The sequence below is a fragment of the Tarenaya hassleriana genome, unplaced genomic scaffold (genome assembly GCF_000463585.1).
Source record: "Tarenaya hassleriana unplaced genomic scaffold, ASM46358v1 Cleome202, whole genome shotgun sequence".
Lineage (NCBI taxonomy): Eukaryota > Viridiplantae > Streptophyta > Magnoliopsida > Brassicales > Cleomaceae > Tarenaya > Tarenaya hassleriana.
Genome location: NW_010965390.1, coordinates 130,670 through 148,179, shown reverse-complemented (window position 1 = coordinate 148,179; position 17,510 = coordinate 130,670). Strand labels below are relative to the sequence as shown.

The 17,510-nt window shown below is 43.0% G+C and overlaps 7 protein-coding genes and 1 non-coding gene across 15 annotated transcripts in view; 2 read left to right on the top strand and 6 right to left on the bottom strand.

The window, feature by feature from the left end:
* The window catches only part of LOC104814093 (armadillo repeat-containing protein 3), a 4,144-nt gene extending 2,510 nt beyond the window's left edge, over positions 1-1,634 (bottom strand). Inside the window, exons 1-2 of one of the 8 annotated variants that reach the window (XM_010541966.2) lie at positions 1,267-1,634; positions 515-579 (exon numbers count right to left, since the gene is read on the bottom strand). The gene's annotated coding sequence lies outside the window, so the exon portion shown is untranslated. The other 7 variants (XM_010541967.2, XM_010541958.2, XM_010541960.2 and 4 more) reach the window with 7 other exon arrangements.
* A 796-nt stretch (positions 1,635-2,430) lies between these two features.
* Positions 2,431-3,379, bottom strand: LOC104814090 (RING-H2 finger protein ATL38-like). The gene is made up of 3 exons (XM_010541955.2): positions 3,078-3,379; positions 2,801-2,901; positions 2,431-2,730 (listed from the first exon to the last, which is right to left on the bottom strand). Exons 1-3 carry the CDS (start codon positions 3,228-3,230, stop codon positions 2,574-2,576), a joined length of 411 nt encoding a protein of 136 aa, XP_010540257.1. The 5' UTR covers positions 3,231-3,379; the 3' UTR covers positions 2,431-2,573.
* A 54-nt stretch (positions 3,380-3,433) lies between these two features.
* On the top strand, positions 3,434-4,161 carry LOC104814091. The gene has a single exon (XM_010541956.2). It carries the CDS (start codon positions 3,656-3,658, stop codon positions 4,061-4,063), a length of 408 nt encoding a protein of 135 aa, XP_010540258.1. The 5' UTR covers positions 3,434-3,655; the 3' UTR covers positions 4,064-4,161.
* Positions 4,124-7,140, bottom strand: LOC104814092 (ribosomal RNA small subunit methyltransferase, chloroplastic). The gene is made up of 10 exons (XM_010541957.2): positions 6,892-7,140; positions 6,605-6,754; positions 6,342-6,398; positions 6,147-6,245; positions 5,569-5,664; positions 5,385-5,460; positions 5,240-5,292; positions 4,982-5,065; positions 4,783-4,893; positions 4,124-4,595 (listed from the first exon to the last, which is right to left on the bottom strand). Exons 1-10 carry the CDS (start codon positions 7,117-7,119, stop codon positions 4,530-4,532), a joined length of 1,020 nt encoding a protein of 339 aa, XP_010540259.1. The 5' UTR covers positions 7,120-7,140; the 3' UTR covers positions 4,124-4,529.
* A 95-nt stretch (positions 7,141-7,235) lies between these two features.
* Positions 7,236-7,308, bottom strand: TRNAK-CUU. Its single transcript has one exon. It is a non-coding gene; the product is annotated as a tRNA-Lys (tRNA).
* Positions 7,309-7,536: 228 nt separating this feature from the next.
* LOC104814111 (ATPase GET3) lies at positions 7,537-9,814 on the top strand (the record flags this gene model as incomplete). The annotated part of the gene is given in 6 exon segments (XM_010541990.2): positions 7,537-7,920; positions 8,465-8,589; positions 8,691-8,984; positions 9,101-9,239; positions 9,311-9,426; positions 9,510-9,814. Coding segments are annotated over 3 exon segments (696 nt in total), but the record flags the coding sequence as incomplete, so codon positions are not given.
* On the bottom strand, positions 9,644-12,610 carry LOC104814089 (subtilisin-like protease SBT1.1). The gene is made up of 3 exons (XM_010541954.2): positions 11,700-12,610; positions 10,968-11,598; positions 9,644-10,890 (listed from the first exon to the last, which is right to left on the bottom strand). The coding sequence occupies exons 1-3, from the start codon at positions 12,347-12,349 to the stop codon at positions 9,865-9,867; spliced, it is 2,307 nt and encodes a 768-aa protein (XP_010540256.1). The 5' UTR covers positions 12,350-12,610; the 3' UTR covers positions 9,644-9,864.
* Positions 12,611-13,553: 943 nt separating this feature from the next.
* LOC104814087 (subtilisin-like protease SBT4.14) lies at positions 13,554-17,395 on the bottom strand. The gene is made up of 12 exons (XM_010541953.2): positions 17,212-17,395; positions 17,006-17,097; positions 16,793-16,899; positions 16,456-16,599; positions 16,274-16,379; positions 15,822-16,184; positions 15,486-15,639; positions 15,304-15,401; positions 14,991-15,215; positions 14,705-14,813; positions 14,401-14,614; positions 13,554-14,320 (listed from the first exon to the last, which is right to left on the bottom strand). Exons 1-12 carry the CDS (start codon positions 17,344-17,346, stop codon positions 13,779-13,781), a joined length of 2,289 nt encoding a protein of 762 aa, XP_010540255.1. The 5' UTR covers positions 17,347-17,395; the 3' UTR covers positions 13,554-13,778.
* Between the last annotated feature and the right edge of the window lie 115 nt (positions 17,396-17,510).

Sequence of the window (17,510 nt, the reverse complement as noted above, 5' to 3'; positions counted from 1 at the left end):
CCCCCCCCCCCCCACTCCTTCAGATCAATTGGATTATGAAATGCTTTCTTTTTTCCCAAAAAAAAAAACTTGCTTGAAAACAACATCCAACAGAACTAGACGAGAATGCAGTGTCCCACCGGGCAGTGGTTTGGAGATGGGTATTCATTAAATGCTTCCCTATTCGATATGAATACAAAAGGGAAACGATCACAGCCACGGAAACCCACCAAACATCAGCACCACGAAATTCTCTGTCCTCAGAAAAGGCTCAGATCGTTTTGCAACCCAAGGGGTCACTGCCACTGCACTCAGAGATCTTGTCTCTGTTTATAGTTACTGAGAGAGAAAAAGTCTGCCTGAGGATCAAAGTAACTGAAGACTTTTCTTTGAAGAGAGGTCAATGCGGGTCTCTATCTATTAGAAACAACTTCTCAAGTTTTGTCCAGAGAGAGCCAGATTAACTGCAGCCTAATCCTGTAGTAATCTTCAAGGGTAATCCACAACAACGTCTCAGAGGATCTTTTATTTTTACCTTCAGGGTAGTTCACTTGGCCTTCAAATTATTCCTCCATTGACATCCACCATCCAGATCTACACCTGCGATCATTTCAGAGACAAGAGTAAGACATATGTTTATAGGATTATGGATTATGGTCCTAAACGAAGAGAGAAGCTAATTAATAATATCCAATGAAAAGAAATCCGGAAAGTTAAAAAAGGAACAGATGAAATCAACCTTCTTTTTGTTTTTCTTGAAACATCAACCACACAGAACAAACCTTTAAGATTCAGAATCTCAAAAGGAAAAAGAAAAAATCTATCTTTTGTTCCTGTTGCTCTCTTTCCAAAAGAGATAAATCAAAAGCATGATAAGAATCTTTCGTTTTTCTTCTCTAAATCACAAGAAATGAGATCTTCTGGTGTTTCACCCAGAAACTGAAAATCTTGATCTTTTGAATATTAACATCTTAGTCTTGGAAAAGACAGAAGCACCACCATATGATCAAAGCTCTTAACTACCCAATCATAAGCTTTAGATTTTCAAGACTTTAGCTTTTCTTGTAAAGAACCACAAAGAATATACCTTTCAGATTTAGAATCTCAAACGAATGGTTCATCTTTTGCTAAAAAAAAAGAGCAACTTTTCGAAAACCATGGAAAAAAATGGGGAAAGTCAAGTCCAGAAATCAGAAATAGAGTGTGGAATACCCTGGGTTTCATTTGGAAGATGAAAATTTTGGTACTTTGAAACAGAAAAATAAAACCCAGAAGAGGGAAAATTACCATGACTCCAGCTTCAATGATGGGGCAATTACGCGAGACGACAACATAAACTGTGGCTTTCACGAATAATGCCATGAATTAGCTTACTTACCCACCCCCAGATGCTCTCCTTTTTCTTTTGTTTTGTAACGGAGGAGCAGTCGAAATAACACAACGCCACAACGAAATCCAGACAGCTGCTGACTTCTCCGAATGCTACAAACAAACACCTGTTCCACCTTTTTTTTTTGGGCTGGACCCAGCTAAAATAATTACAAGAATTCAAATCAGAACTCGATCCAGAGAGAGAGAGAGAGAGGGCTTCAGTCTTTGAATTGTTTATTTTATATAATTTTTTTTGGCCATTTTCTGTAGAAAAAAAGCTAATCTGTCTGGTGGCTCTGCCACTGAGACACCTCCCAAGAGACCCTACGTCCCTCTCCTCCTCCTTTTTAACAGTAACTTTTTCGGGATCCGACGGCTGTGGTTCATCTCTTGTACGCCCTTCCATCTGATTTTGATTTTGAACCCATTCACCTGTTCCAAGATTTCTAAACGTTGCCGACGAGCTGACGTGGCAGTGGTGGGTCCAACTTCGCTTGCCGTTTGAACCGAGTAAGTACATATTTGATCGAAAGGGGTAATTCAGAGTTAATTAAAGTATCTAGATATATATATATATATATTTTTATTTGAATTCAGAGTTAATTTCTACTTGAAAAAAAGAAAAAGGATTCTGTCGGAGGTCACGCAGTATGCATTTCAAATGCTCTAACGATCTTGACGTGGCAGGCAGACATGCCACTGCGTGAGAACCTACGTTCATAATAATGGTTATATAAATAAAATGTTACCACGACTATTTAATTAAATTCAAAAAGAAATATTAAACTGTTGAGACTTGGTTGGTGCTCCTCCATGTGATATGCTTAACTTTGCTCGTTTTTGTGTTTTGACTACAAGGGAATATGTGAATTTAGTATATTAAATTCGGTAATATAATATAGATTCAAAATTTGAAAATAAAAAATGGGCAAGTAAACGTCCTTGGATCGGTAAGACATGTGCCATGTTGCGATTATTTAATACCATACCTCTTCCAGTTATGATGCTAACTCTCCTTTCCTTTATACGTATGTTGTTAGATACTGACCACAAGTTTATCCATAACCATATAATTCAATATTTTTAAAATTATAAACCAAAGATTTTTATTTTCCTGTGGTCGGAGATATGCACGGACGTACTTTTTTCCTTGGTATGACTAAACACATTATTTACGTGGCTGTTTTAGAGAGCACCCTGCACATCTATTCATACACGTGAGACTAAAGGGAGGGAGAGAGAAGGGGGAGGCGGCAGACAGGACAGGTGGAGTGTTTGGGCAGCCAGACGTCGATGCATGCTGCGTGGAACTTGTGCTTGCATCTCGGCATTACCCTCATCACCTCCTCTTCCTCGTATTCCTCCAGGCATATCGCACACCTATCCATACCCATCATTTGATAGCTTTTATCATCCAATATATATATATTTTTTATGCCAACAAACTTACTGGGAATCGTCTGTAGAGACCAATGCGTCACGATTAAATCTCATGGTTGGGATGGCGGACAGAACAGTCGGTTCAAACCCCGTAGGCATCTGCGCATGGAACTAATCATTTGTATGATTTTCGGATCTATATATGTCACAAAGATATAATAAGAACCACAACATGGAGGTTGTGAAAGGAGCAGTGTATATATATATATATATATATATGCGTATGAAATTATGAATCATATGAAATTAATTCTCGGAGATATAATTAAAAAAAAAAAAGATAATACCTGTCGTTCAACGTCGAGAGGAGAGTGGGGACGTGGGTGGAAGGAGGAAGGAGCTTTGGTGCAAACGAGGCGAGTGCAGACGTATACCAAGAACCCGATGCTTGTTCCGAATCCTATCATTGTTGGTATCATATGAATACTGAACTCCCACATCACTCTCTCTGATCCTGCTTTTAACTCTATCACATCAAAAAAAGAAAGAAAAGGAAATTGGGATTAAGATAGAGAGATGTTGAAGTTTGAACTTGGAACGGAGAGAGACAGAGAATCCGGATATTGGCTTTGAGTGGACTCCAAGTCTAAGAAACTTGAAGAGCGTTCGCGTCTCCCATCTTTTTATTGCTCAAAGAAAATAAAAAATGGAACAACAAATTTCTAGAAGACGATCTTGGGCCTCAGTTAGCCCATTTTGCACATCAGAACATAAAAATGTCATCAGAAGCCCAAACTATGAAAGGTGACAGACAGACATCCATCTTCTTCCTCCGACAAGACCCCATCTGACTTTAATCTCTGAAGCCAGCTTTAGTTCCTCGACGGCTTACACAGATAAACTCTGGAAAAAGTGAGCGCGAAGAATGGCAAACGCCGCAGAAGTGACAGAGCTGATATCGTCACTGGAGCAAGCATCTCTCATGGCGAAGCAGATTGGAGCCGCCATGGAAGAGACACAGCTCCTCCAAGTTTACTCATCTCTCAGCCACGCCCGCCACCGCCTCTCCGTCTTCCTCGCCAACGCCGACTTCTCCGGGAACTGTGTATCCTCCGCCGAGCCGATGCAGTTGGTGGAGGAGGCGGATGAGAGGAACGCGGCGGTGGAGAAGGTGGCGGAGAGGATGAGAGAGTGCTTCACCAAGAAGAACAAGAGGGTCAAGCGCCCGCTTTCGCCGTCGGAGGAGATGGGATCCCCCGACGACAGGTTTGGCTCTGACCCTCACGCCGCCAAGTTGAGGGCCCTGGATCTTGTCTACCAGTTTCACGGATGATTTCCATTCTTTGTATTTTTCCAAGGATTGTTTTTCTGTGGTTCTGAACATATATGTAGATGAAGCAAGAACCCTCCCTCCTTTTGGGCGATTTTGCAGACTTCATTGCAAGTACGCAATTTGCATTACAAAGAGACAGATGGTACGTACCTGAAGCAAAAATATCTAAGATAACACGCTTCTGAGGTTCTACTTACACCTACGATCATACGTGGTTGGAAATCTGTACTGACACGAGAACCGTCGGATCAATCTGTGCTACTAAGCTTCATGGTTCCCGCAACGATGTTGCCTCATCAGCTTTTGAGCTTCAAGGTAACTCAAAAACAGACAGAACATGGATGCAGCCTGTCACGTGATTTGGGTGTGCATGCTTCAGCTTGAGCTCATTCTCAAGCTACCAAAACCAGACCGCTCCAGTTTCATCTTAAGTTCAATATGGCACTCGATGACTTGATTGTGCAAACTATTGTCTCGCGATTAGATTATGCAACTTGACAAAGTCATCCAGGGTAAGCTCTTCTGGCCTTGACTGCATTGTAGTACAACAAAAGAAAAGGTTAGGAGTTGCTTTACTATCCCACATTCCCAAAGTATACAGCAATATCGGTAGCTCCTTTTCCTCAGAAGCTGACTTTTGGATCCTATCCTACAATAGGCTCCATTGGTATGTATATCAAAGGAGTATACGTTTTGATCAGCATACAGAGAGTACTCACAGTGGCTGGAAGACCAGCATCTCCAAGAGCTTTCTCGATCTCAAGAGACGGAGATATGTGCTGGAGGGATTTTCTCAACATCTTTCTCTTCCCATTAAATGCGGAATTTACCTGTTGGACATTTTTGAAGAAAAGGGTTGTGTGGAATTTGATTCAGGTGTTTCAAAATGCAAAAGATTGAAGAGGAGTTTGATGTTACCAAAGAGAAGAAGCTTTTAGTGGAGGAAACAGTTGGGTAGTCCTTGGGATGCTTCAGCTTGAATGTTACAACGGCAGCGTCCACCTACCAGTCCCCAAGTGATAAAATGTTTGACAGCGTCAGATTGAATACCATTTATGTGTCATTTGTCATTGGTTAAGAAGCACCAGAGATAATTAGCAATATATTTGAACTATCAGATAAACGACCAGTTGCAAATCTGTCCAGTTTGTATCTGCAAACTATTTAGAAACTTACTTTGGGCTGAGGGAAGAAGTTTGCCCTCGGAACTTGGAATTTGTATTCCGGCTCTGGATTGGGATTTTAAAGGAGAAAGAGCACCAGTTAATGATTCCCAGAATTTGAAGGGTTGGAAATAAATGGATGACCATGAAACAAGTACCTGAATAGAAATTGACAAAAATATTGATGGGTCTGTATTCGGATGTCCGTTCAACAAATCTCAACGCTGCCTCATCCTGAAATCAGGCAAAAGATTTCAGTCAAGTGTCTATCAAGAGGCAAAAGATAAACAACAGAGGAAAGATCCAATGAACAAGAGAATCAGATGGCTTCCTCTGGATTACCTGGAGCAAGAGAACAACTTCTGAGAAGATATCACCCAAGGGAAGTAGAAGCTTGACGACATCAGTACTGATGTTGAAAGGTATGTTTGAGACCACCTGCAGAGATCTGAAATCATCAGTAGACACAAATAACATGTCATTTTGAAGCATACTTCTGACACTCTCAAAAGAGTTATTTTGGGCGTTCATGAAATCATATGCTCATAAGAGTCTGTAGCAAGCAATTCGATCCAATATGAAAATAGATCAAATTGGTGTGTCTGCTATCCATTTTCACTTTACCAGGACAGGAGTATTGAAAAGTGCTTGGTATGACTGTGAAAGTGAACATAAGGATCACTACTGTCTATACATCCCCTTGAAACAGCTACTACATATGTCAAACAGAGCTGAGAATGTGGGAAATATGGCACGTGATTTTCTTGAACATGTTTTAGAGCGGTTAAACCCGTTCTTACAAGTTCTTACAAGGCAGAGATAGATGACATCAAAACCCTAGTTTGTAAGTTAGCCACCAAGATTTTGGTATGGCAACATAGATTAGTTAGAACATAGTTATCCAAGGAGAAAATCGTCACCTTTGCAAGAGCAAAACCAGGATCTGATGACCTTCTGTGCTCTAGAATGGAAAGCATATGAGCACGGATGTGGCATTTGACAAAATCTTCTCGCAAAACCTACAATGTATCCCGTCCGATAAGAAGTTTCGCATATGTATGTAGATTCCATAGATCCCAAAATTTCAATTCAACCTCTCAGAAGAAACATAGTACCTTGAACTTGTCTGAACCTGCAAATCTTTCTTCAATCAAGGCCGCCATATGAGGATCCTGTGACCAATTACCAGAAAAGGAGAAGCGAATTGAACAAGGCTCGTAGGGAATTATATATCGCCATTGTTTTGTGGAAGACATAATTCACATTTCATCGCAAAAAGGAAATTGAACAAACTAGATGCGAAAGAAAGATCAGTAAGATACACATTTTCAACAAACTAGGGCTATATATCAATATCTGGAATGGGCATGTACAGAACCTTTTCAATGGAAAGAACAGTGGCACCGAAATTGATGAGGACGTTGGTCAAAGAGCCAGTTCCAGGACCAATCTCTAACACAACATCTCCTTCTTTAACATTAGCCACAGCTGCTAGCTGTTCATTGATCTCTGAATTCAACATGTAATGCTGCACCACAAATACGAAGACGCGCACAAGTTGTTTGATCATTTTCCTCAGAGAAGATCCTTTTTTTTTTCCTTGGTATGAACCACACATACGCACAAATATATATAGAGAGAGAGAGAGAGAGGAGAGAAGAGAACCTGGCCAAGGGATTTTCTGGGAAAGCGGCCTCTAGAATTGAGAGCCTTTAGGGTGGCGTGGTAATCATCTGGGCTCTTGGCGCACGTAACCCTCGACCGTAACGCAGCCGTGCTCCGGCGAGAGTATGAAGTGGAGACATTTTCCGACTTGGCTATGTTCAGCCATGTCGCCGAAGATCGAGTGAGGGAAGGAGGATTGCAGTAGAGGGTTGAAGTTATCACGGTCATGGTACTCGATAAGACCCCTACAGTAACTTCGTAGGCTTAATTAAGAAACACGATTCCCAACCATCCGAATGACGAGATTGCCCCTAAAATAGTTTCTCCGAACTAAAAAGATAATACGCCCACCGTGGGGTTCGAACCCACGACCACAAGGTTAAGAGCCTTGCGCTCTACCAACTGAGCTAGACGGGCTTTGCTGATAGAAAAAACTTTCATGATTTAACGACCTTCAAGCAAAAGATAAGCGAAATCAACCTAACATAGAAATATTAAACAAAGCAGATCCCTCCAAGATAAACAAATACATTCATGGATGAGTTAATAAAAGATACATGTACAGAGTGAGAGTGAGAGGGAAATCTGACCTCGAAATTCCGGTGTCTCTTTGTATGGATGTTGCCCCTACGCTTATAAATATGAAAATCGAATACAAATTCCTTCGCTTTCCAGTGGGATCCGACAAATCAAGTCGAAACCCCACCACAACAGGCAATTAGATCCTCTCTCTCTCTCGCATCTCCGAAACTCCAGACGCTTGGAGAGGAGACGAAGAAAGACATCGATGGCGGCCGAACAGTCCAGAACATACTGGACCAAGAATCTCTTAAATGGATCTTTGTCGGAGGGAAAGGAGGTGTCGGGAAGACGACTTGCAGTTCCATACTCTCCATCCTTCTCTCTAGGGTTCGATCCTCCGTTCTGATCATTTCCACCGACCCAGCTCACAATCTTAGCGATGCGTTTCAGTAATGCTTCACCAAGACGCCCACTTTGGTTAATGGGTTCTCTAACCTGTTTGCAATGGTAAGCTTCCCTGGTTTTCTCGATTGGGTTGGATTTAGGGGGAGGGGGGAATTCGTAGTTTTATCTCCGAGTTTGTTCTTGGTGGAATTTCAATTGGCTTCTTTTGTGCTGAATTTCTAGAATTCAGTATCCATAGTTAATTCAGGGTGCCTAAAATTGAATTGGATTACACAATTGCCTTTCTTTGATCTAAATTTGCATAATGCCCCAATGATTGCATCTTTGCTTAGAATTTCTGATATTTGGATAAACATCAAGGTCAAGTTTTGTTTTTGGGAGAGATTTGGACATTCCTCTTGACTGCTTGTGGCCTCAGTTGAGGTCTGACAGAAAATTTCATAGTTTCCGAATCGAATTTCACCGTCTCATCTAAAATTCAATGTAATAGCATTTCTTTTGGCTGAGCTTCTCAATCTCTTCTCGGTTGTCTCTGATAGTTTTCAGTTTATTCCTAACGTGTGTGTGTTATGAATTTTGGATATTGTCTCCATGCGGTATTCACATCCCTTCTTATCTGGATCATGTGTTTTATTTTCTTTCACAGGAGGTGGATCCTACAGTAGAAAATGACGATATGACAGGTGCAGAAGGAATGGACAGCTTGTTTTCTGACCTAGCAAATGCCATTCCTGGAATTGATGAGGCAATGAGCTTTGCAGAGATGCTGAAGTAAAAAAATTGCACTGATTGATTTGTTGTTCCAAAGATATTTCCTGGCTTAACAATGCATTAGATCATAGTCGTGATTTGACACATTTATGCTTCTCCAGATTGGTGCAAACAATGGATTATTCAACCATCGTGTTTGATACAGCCCCGACAGGACACACTCTTCGGCTGTTACAGTTTCCTTCTACATTAGAGAAGGGGCTTTCAAAGTTGATGTCTTTAAAGAGTAGATTCGGTGGCTTGATGAATCAGCTCATTCCGGTGAAACTGGTTGGTTATTGCAGATGAGCCGTATGTTTGGCATTGAGGATGAGTTTGGTGAAGATGCTCTCTTAGGGAGACTCGAGGGCTTGAAAGATGTGATTGAACAAGTCAACCGACAATTTAAAGACCCGGTAACTTCGTCACTACCTTTTTCTCTGCTTTTGGCTAACGTTTTCTATCTTTTCCAAAAAAAAAACACTACATTTTCTCTTTGGATTGAAATTGCTAACACTGCTCCATTACTCAGGATTTGACGACATTTGTCTGCATCTGCATCCCCGAGTTTTTATCTCTGTATGAAACAGAGAGACTCTTTCAAGAACTCACCAAGTTTGAGATTGACACGCATAACATAATCATTAACCAAGTAATATTCGACGAGGAAGGTACGTGCTCAGGTTGCTTGTCATCATCTGATTGTGATCCATTTTACTAATAAAATTTAGTGTCATCTTAGATGTGGAATAAAAGTTGCTTAAAGCAAGGATGCAGATGCAACAAAAGTACCTAGACCAGTTTTATATGCTATACGATGGCTTCAACATCACAAATCTCCCTCTGCTTCCAGAAGAGGTAAGAAGGCAAAAAGGGTTGAAATCGAAAATGTTTCATGTTAGGTAGAGTTAAGACTGATGTGCTTAAATCAATGGGGCAAGTGTTGAAGCCTTGAAGGCGTCCTCTCGTCACTTTGTGACACCATACCAGCCTCCAACGAGCAGAAGCACAGTAGAAGAGCTCCAACGCAAAATAAAAACACTGCGTTTGCAGTTGAAAAACGTTGAAGAAGAACTTGAACGAATCAAGAGTGGCTAAGACAGAGGCTGTCTGATTTACAGAACTTTGACATTTCCATTTCTGGGTTCTCATGTACTGAACGAATAAATCTGTCTTTTCCGTTATAATTCTTTGTTGGGTTGGATACTATAGGTTATGTTGAAAGCATCCTCTAAAATTGATAAGATTTCCTTTTTTTTTTGTCAATTATAAAGTTTAGGAAGGAAAGTGTATGAGTCAGTCCCACGTCGCGGCGATGGGACTTCGGACGCTGTAGTTCCCACAGATCCAAACCAAAGCTCCGAAGGAAGAAGAAGTTGCGGAAGCTTCCGAGAGGAACGTGACACTGTAACTCAAACTCTGTCGAAGCTTCTGAAACCTCAAGACATCTGGTTCCACTCTCAACTTCACACCTCGTGGCTCCTCCACCTTTACCTTGTACTCACACGCCCCTGACCCAACGTTTGTCACTGTCCTCTTGTACGTCAACCTGCTCCGGTCGCCCGCTTCGAAGTTCACCGCGAACGACGGGTAATTCAAGTCGCCCGATCTCAAGGCCACGCCTTTGGTACATGTGTAGTTCGTCCTGGAAAACAGAGCAATTCTCTCCATCGTGTAGTTCAGGCTGCAGAGGTAGTTCAGATAATCCATCGCGGTTATATCATACACCAGCCCGGGATCCGCCGCGCGTGTGGGATCCACGTGGCCAGCGCCCAGGGCGAAAGCGGTGGCCGGTGAGGTGGGTCCCGAACCCATGTCCCCAATAGGGCGGTTCCTGTTGTCGGTGGTGGAGGCCGTCGTCATGAGCGCAGATTTGACCATCGCTGAAGACCAGTCGCCATGAACCGCCAGGAGCAGGGCGGCGAGGCCGCTGACGTGGGGACAAGACATGGAGGTTCCGGAGATGACGTTGAACTGAACTCGTCGGGTGTCGGAGCTGAGGAGGCTGGGGCTGGAGAAAGGGGACCAACCGGCGAGGATGTTCATGCCAGGAGCGGAGATGTCGGGTTTTAGAATCTCAGGTCCGGCGACGCTGGGACCACGAGAGGAGAAGGCTGCGACGATGGGAGCGGTGGCACCATAGGCGGTGCCCTTGAAGCGGATGGAGGCAGAGGATGAGGCGATGAAGAGATACTTAAGGATGGAATTTCCGGCGGAGAAACCGAGAGACACCGCCGGTAAGACGTGGGCATCGGCGAGAAGCTCTTCGCCTTCTGTGATTCTGTTCACCAGAAGCATAGCTGCTCCTCCGTTTCGTTTCACCTGCAACAACAACCACAACATTTCCGGTGATTATTTCAACCTGGGCATTGGTTTATGGAGAAAGTAACTCTAATTACCTCTTGGCCTTTGTCGGTTCTGCCGGAGGCGCCTCTCAGGCAGATGACGATTTTGCCCTCAACGAGCTCTCTCTTGAGCGAGTCCCTGACGCAGAACTCAGCTCCCGGACCTCCCGCCGTTCTGTTAAACGCGAGAGGCAGATCCTTGATTATTTTCCCCTTGTACAAGGACGATCCAACGAACAGCTTTCCATTTCCAATCTCTACGATTGCCGGAAATGTCCTGTCGGTGTAACTGGCGGCCACCGTCATAAGCCAAGGAGCTCCGTTGCTAACGGTGTTATTGGAAGGACCGGAGTTCCCTGCAGAGCAAGAAACAAAAACGTTCTTCTCCATGGCCCCAAAGGCACCAATGGCGATGGGGTCCACGTAGAATGGGCGTGAAGATCCGCCTAAGGAGAGGGAGATGACGTTGACACCATCAGAAATGGCTCTGTCTATAGCGGCGAGGACGTCAGAGCTGGCACAACCCAGTTGCCAGCAGGCCTTGTAAGCTGCCACTCTTGAGCTGAACCTCATCCCTGCTGCGAAAAAGCCTTTGGCCAACCCATAAAAGCTCGCTTTTGGGACGATATCTCCCGCTGCGGTCGATGCCGTGTGTGTCCCATGGCCCTGTGCGTCTCTTGCCGATCTGCCGCCATCATATACTCTAATGTAAGTGGTGGGTTTGAAATCAAACCTTTCCAATGAGCTGCAACAGAATCTAAATTAATACCCTTTTTTTTTTTTTACCTGAAATCAGATGTCTCGTTGATTCTTCCAACAATGGATTCGTAACCTCTGTAAAAAGCTCTGGCACCGATGAGCTTCTTGTTGCAAGAAGAGGAAGAAAAGTTGGTTCCTTTCTCGCAGATTCCTGTCCATCTGGAGGGCACAGGCGGCATGTGAGTGTCCCGGAAGCTAACGTGCTCCGGGGTGATTCCGGTGTCGACAACACCGATGATCACATCAGAAGCCAAGCTCGTGACATTCCACAGGCCGATCCCGAATTCGAGACCAAGGAACTCGTGAGAATGAGTGGTGTGAAGAGTCAAGAGCTCGTCTTCGTAAGCCGACACAAACCCTTGCTTGTTCTTGAGTGTCTCCAACTGGGCGTCCGTGAGTGTTGCAGAGAAGCCGGAGATGGCGCTTTTGTAAATATAGTGAATCTTGGGGGCATCTGTCTGTACGACACTGAGAAGAGAAGCATAGATGTGTTTGGCTTTGGTTGTATGTGTGTGTATTATATAAGTTCGTTTCTGTGGCAGAGCATTTGATGCGAAGAAGAAGAAGAGAAGAGAGAAGGATGATCTGAGGAACATCATCGGAGGGTTGCCGTAGATAGATGTACGAACATGGAGTATGGAAGAAGTTGATATCACTGGGGGTATATATACACACATCCATGCCCATGTAAGAAGATACACGCATATAGATATAGATGTAAGAGTGAGTGAGTGTGTGTGTGTGTGAAACTGAGGAAAATGTGACTCGTAAGCAAGAAAGAAGAAAGAAGAAAGAAGAAAGCTGTGGTGTTTGTAACGGCCGCTCTCTTTATGCAATTCTGTTTGTGAATTAATTTCCAAGTGACGATTGCCTTTTAGAGCCGATCCGTTTTCAGTTACTGCATCCTTTGTCTCTTACTTTGGTTGTCGTTTTAGCATACTAATGGGCATTTGTTGTTCCATTATCAATGGTTTGAGATTCTTTCTTTCCTTCTTTATTTTTTTTTCATAAAAAGGATGGGTTTTATGAGGATGTGGTGGAATGACCTTCTTAAGCCGCATAAAGGGTCATCACGAGATTGGTGAAAAACGAAATGTTGGACCGACAGATATGAGTATGTGTGTATAAATGACGGTATACATTTAGTTAACTATTATTATTATTATTATTATTATTATTATTATTATTATTATTATTATTATAACATAAGGAGGTGGGGGGAGTTGGGGAGAAGGTAGGTGAAACCATAAATGGGGATCGCACTATTAGCCTCATCATAATTGGCGCCTATACGCGTGATCTCCTATTCATCATTTTTTTCAAGCTACACCCAATCATTATTTGCAAAAAAAAAAAAAAGAGTTAGCATTATTTTTCAAGTATACACACACAAACATATGACTACAAAAAAAAAGTACATTCTTATTCAACTTCCATAGAATATAGATTTACAATTTTGTTGTTTTTATTTAAATTACACCATAATATTTTGATTGTTAAAGTGTGATATTAAACTCTACAACATATGATGACCGATAGTTACAGCTTTTCTTTTTGCTATCACACACAAAAAAAGAGAAAAAAATAAAATAAAAATTAAATTTTTCAATTTGACAAATAAATTACTAAATTTTTTATTTTGTCAAATAAATAATAAACTTTTTAAATTTATTAAAAAAATATTTAAAACATCGTCAAGATATTATATTTATTTTTTTATAATTATATATAATTTATATATTTTTTAAAATATTTAAAAAGTTAATATTTTTTAACAATCGCATAAAATTTTATATATTTTTTTGGATCATTTAAAAAATTTAATATTTGGTTTATTATTTGTTTGATAAAAATAAAAATTCGATATTTTTTCTGTCAAGATTTTAATTCCAAAAAAAAAAAATATCCCTTAACTTTTAAGCCAACATTACTGTATCACATAATACCTTACCCTTGTTTTTCAAAGGGAAAAGCTAATGAAGATATACAGGGCAGTTCCTCGGAGGGGAAACTCCTACGGGAGGGGTGTTTCAATCACCGTTGCACCCCACGATTTCGTGTGTCCCAAAGAAGCTACCTTATTTGATTTGTAAGTGAAAGCATCAATCAACCAGAAGGGTTGTGGATAACGATAGGGCTGCGGACAACGTGACGAGGGCTCTGCCAAAGGAGCAAGGCCGATACCATCTTACCAGGAGCCATGGGTTTGGCCTTCACTACCACCTTGAAGCTCCTCTTCTGCCCTGCCTTCTTAAACGACAGAATCATCGGCTCAACCCTTATTTCCACTCCCTTGGGTGCCCTCACTGTCGCCTTGTACTCCGACAAGGCCGGTCCCACGTTGGTCACTCTCCGCCTGAACACTGCCTCTGTCGTCTCCTTTGTCGATCTCAGCGCCAGCTGCATCGTTGGGTAGTTGAGCGAGTCGTGGCTGAGCCCCGGAACTATGGAGGAACAGTTGACGGACCGTGAGCCGACAAGCTTGGCCAGTGCTGCTGAGGTGTAGCCTTCGCGGCATAGGAACTGGACGTAAGAGATCTCCTCCATGTCGTAGACTAAGCCAGGGTTCGCTGCTCGTCTTGGGTTTAGCTGTCCTCCTCCATAACCAAACTCGGCCTCGCTGTTAACTCTTCGGCTCATCGGTTTAGCTGCGAAAACAGAGAGAGAGAGAGAGGTCTTAGTGGGATTTGAAGAGAGTTGAGGAAGGGAATGAAGAGATTACTACTACCTGAGGTGATGATGGCAGATTTGATGGCAGCAATGGTCCAGTTGGGGTGGAAAGACTTGACATAGGCGGCCACTCCAGCAACGTGAGGGCACGCCATGGAGGTACCTGACAGGATAGAGTATTTGGAGAATTGGGTGTCACCTTTTAACCCCGTCAACGATCTTTTCAGTGTGAAGGCTGCCAATATATCCACTCCCGGTGCTGCAATATCTGGCTGCCATATCTCAAAACCCCATTATTGATCACCAAAAGAGCCCTCAAGAAACCGATGTCCCTTGCATATTTGTAGAGAATACTGAAGTACCTTTAGAAGGCGTTTTGAGGCAGGATTGGGACCTCTGGATGAGAAGGAAGCCACAAATGGAGCAGGGACATTCACTTCTTGAGTTCTTTGTATCACTGCAGATGGTGATCTGCCATAAACAGATGGCCCAAAGGTAAACAGTTTGCCATACAAATGCATGCCCGTTATAAATCCAGACCAAGTTCCACAATCAGATGGATAGAACTTTCCCTTCACAAACCCCTTAGCATGTAAAAATGAAACACTTTTTTTCCCACACAGTCATAGCATCTGTCAAATTAACAACCTGGTGGAATGGATGTATTTATCGATGGAATCGCCGAGGGAGGTATTGATCATGGTAGCGGAAGCCATGAAGATTTGGGCATTGTCAAGATAGTGGCCATCGGCAATAATAGTTCCAACCCCACCGGAGGACTTCACAGTGGATTCAGGACCAGTTCCCCCTAGTCTGCACATCACCACCTTTCCCTTCACTTTCTTGGCGTCCAATGAATCGGATATACAGTACCTGCGTTCGTTCACAATCTAGATTATATGATTTGCAGACAAAAGAGCTAAAACCGTAAGAAAGTAAAAAAGACAAGAGTGAGTGAGACATGGAAGAAGTGTTGTCGTAAGGGGGCTTGGCAACGTCTGCCCCGCTAACAAGTGGGTATAACTTCGCCTTCGGCTCAAACATGCTTATCCCTGATCCCTGCATTCAATTCACCCCATTTTGATTAATCCTCTTTTTACTAAGGATTCAACGAAAGCTCATTGACGAAATTGATCCTCTCACGATGATGGATTTGCCGTTCCCTAAATCAATTCTGCTCCTGAACGCCCGATCCATGCCGCTCGCCGCCACCGTCAATATCCACGGCGCGTGGTTTGTCACCGTCCCTAGGTCCGGGCCATCGTTTCCGGCGGATGCCACCGTCAGAATTCCTCGCCTCAGGGCGTGGAACGAACCCAGCGAGATCGAATCCGTTGAGTATTCCCTAAATCAATTCTGCTCCTGAACGCCCGATCCATGCCGCTCGCCGCCACCGTCAATATCCACGGCGCGTGGTTTGTCACCGTCCCTAGGTCCGGGCCATCGTTTCCGGCGGATGCCACCGTCAGAATTCCTCGCCTCAGGGCGTGGAACGAACCCAGCGAGATCGAATCCGTTGAGTAGTCAGCGAGGGGCCCGCCGATGGAGATGGAGACGACATCGACGCCGTCGTGGATGGCGGCGTCAAAGGCGGCGAGGATGTCCATGTCGGAGCAGCCGGAGGTGGACCAGCAGACCTTGTACATGGCGACCCTGGCGGAGGGCACGGCGCCGCGGATAGTGCCATTGGCGAGGCCGAAGAGGCTAGCGTTAGCGACGGGAACGCCGGCGGCGGTTGAGGAAGTGTGAGTGCCGTGGCCGTCGATGTCGATCGGTGAGAGGATCTCTCCCTCCGGTGGATCGGATCCGTCGAGCTTGAAGTACTTTGCCCCTATCAGTTTGCTGCATCAAACAAGCAAGACAAAGCTCGATTACAGGTTCTCAAATTCCAAAAGTAAATGGTAAGAAGAAGAAGGGATTGGGGAGAGTACTTGTTGCATCCGGAGAAATTGGCAAAAGGGCCGCAAGATCCTCTCCACTTGGAAGGGGGAGGGCCGAGACCGGTGTCTTTGAAACTCTCCGAATCCGGAGTTATTCCTTTTTAATATTATATATGTTTCAACCCTTGTTTAATCAAATCACATGAAATTATAAAAATATTAAACAAACAAACCTGTGTCTAAGACACCGAGAATGACGTCTCTTTCCATATTCAGATGTCTTTTTGCCGATTGAGGAAGTCCGATGAAATCCCATGATTTTGTCGTGTGGAGTTTATGATATCGATTTCGGAAGACACCCACTACCTCTTCCATCTCTGAAAGTCAGCGTTTTCATTGACGCCGTTTTGTTAAGCTCTGAACTAATCGTGTGAAAGCTGCATGGGCTCGTATATCGATTATATATAACATATATACGCGTGTGTGTGTGCGTACATAGAAAACATGTAGCATATATATATATATATATATACACATATATAAAACGGAAACGAAAACAAAAACAAATACCCATCATCTGATCAGCTTCATCTGGAGAAAGCTTGGTGGCAAAAGCATTGAAGCTCAAACTCTTGGTGTAACTGTAAACCATGCTTTCTTTCGCCTCCTTCTGGCTGCTGTTGATTACAATGCCAATGAATTTAGTTAACAAGTACATAATGATAATGTACCTCACAAAGAGAGCAGAAGGAGAATGATTCTGCTCACCGCCCATCGCCATACCTTTGTTTCACCGACGACAGAATATTTATGTGCGCCTTCATTGCCTCATCTTTGTTATCGGCTTGATTTCCCATGTAAACGATGTAAAAATCCTTCATGTTTTTTTATTTTATTTTACCGTCCATCAATAAAAAGATCATGTACCAGTTCGTCAATGAATATATGCAGGCCGTTAACATATGAACAAACGGATTCTGATTTGATACCTTTTCACCATGCTCATTACAAGTGGAAGAAACAAGTGCAGGTGAGATCCAAAGAAGAAGAAGAAGAAGAAGACAGGAGGAAGATGCGTGTCTTGCCATGGGATTAGGTAAGTTATATATGCATCCTTCTATCATAAAATCATATATCGGTTTTGAGGAATTGCCATGTATTTAATAGAGGATGATCACATCACATTATGTAGATTTTAAAAGGGTGAGTGGAGTGGTATCTTAGAAGGAAGATGTGCGGTTTGCTTCTACTGCATCGATTCTGCATATTTAATCGGTCTTATCATGGA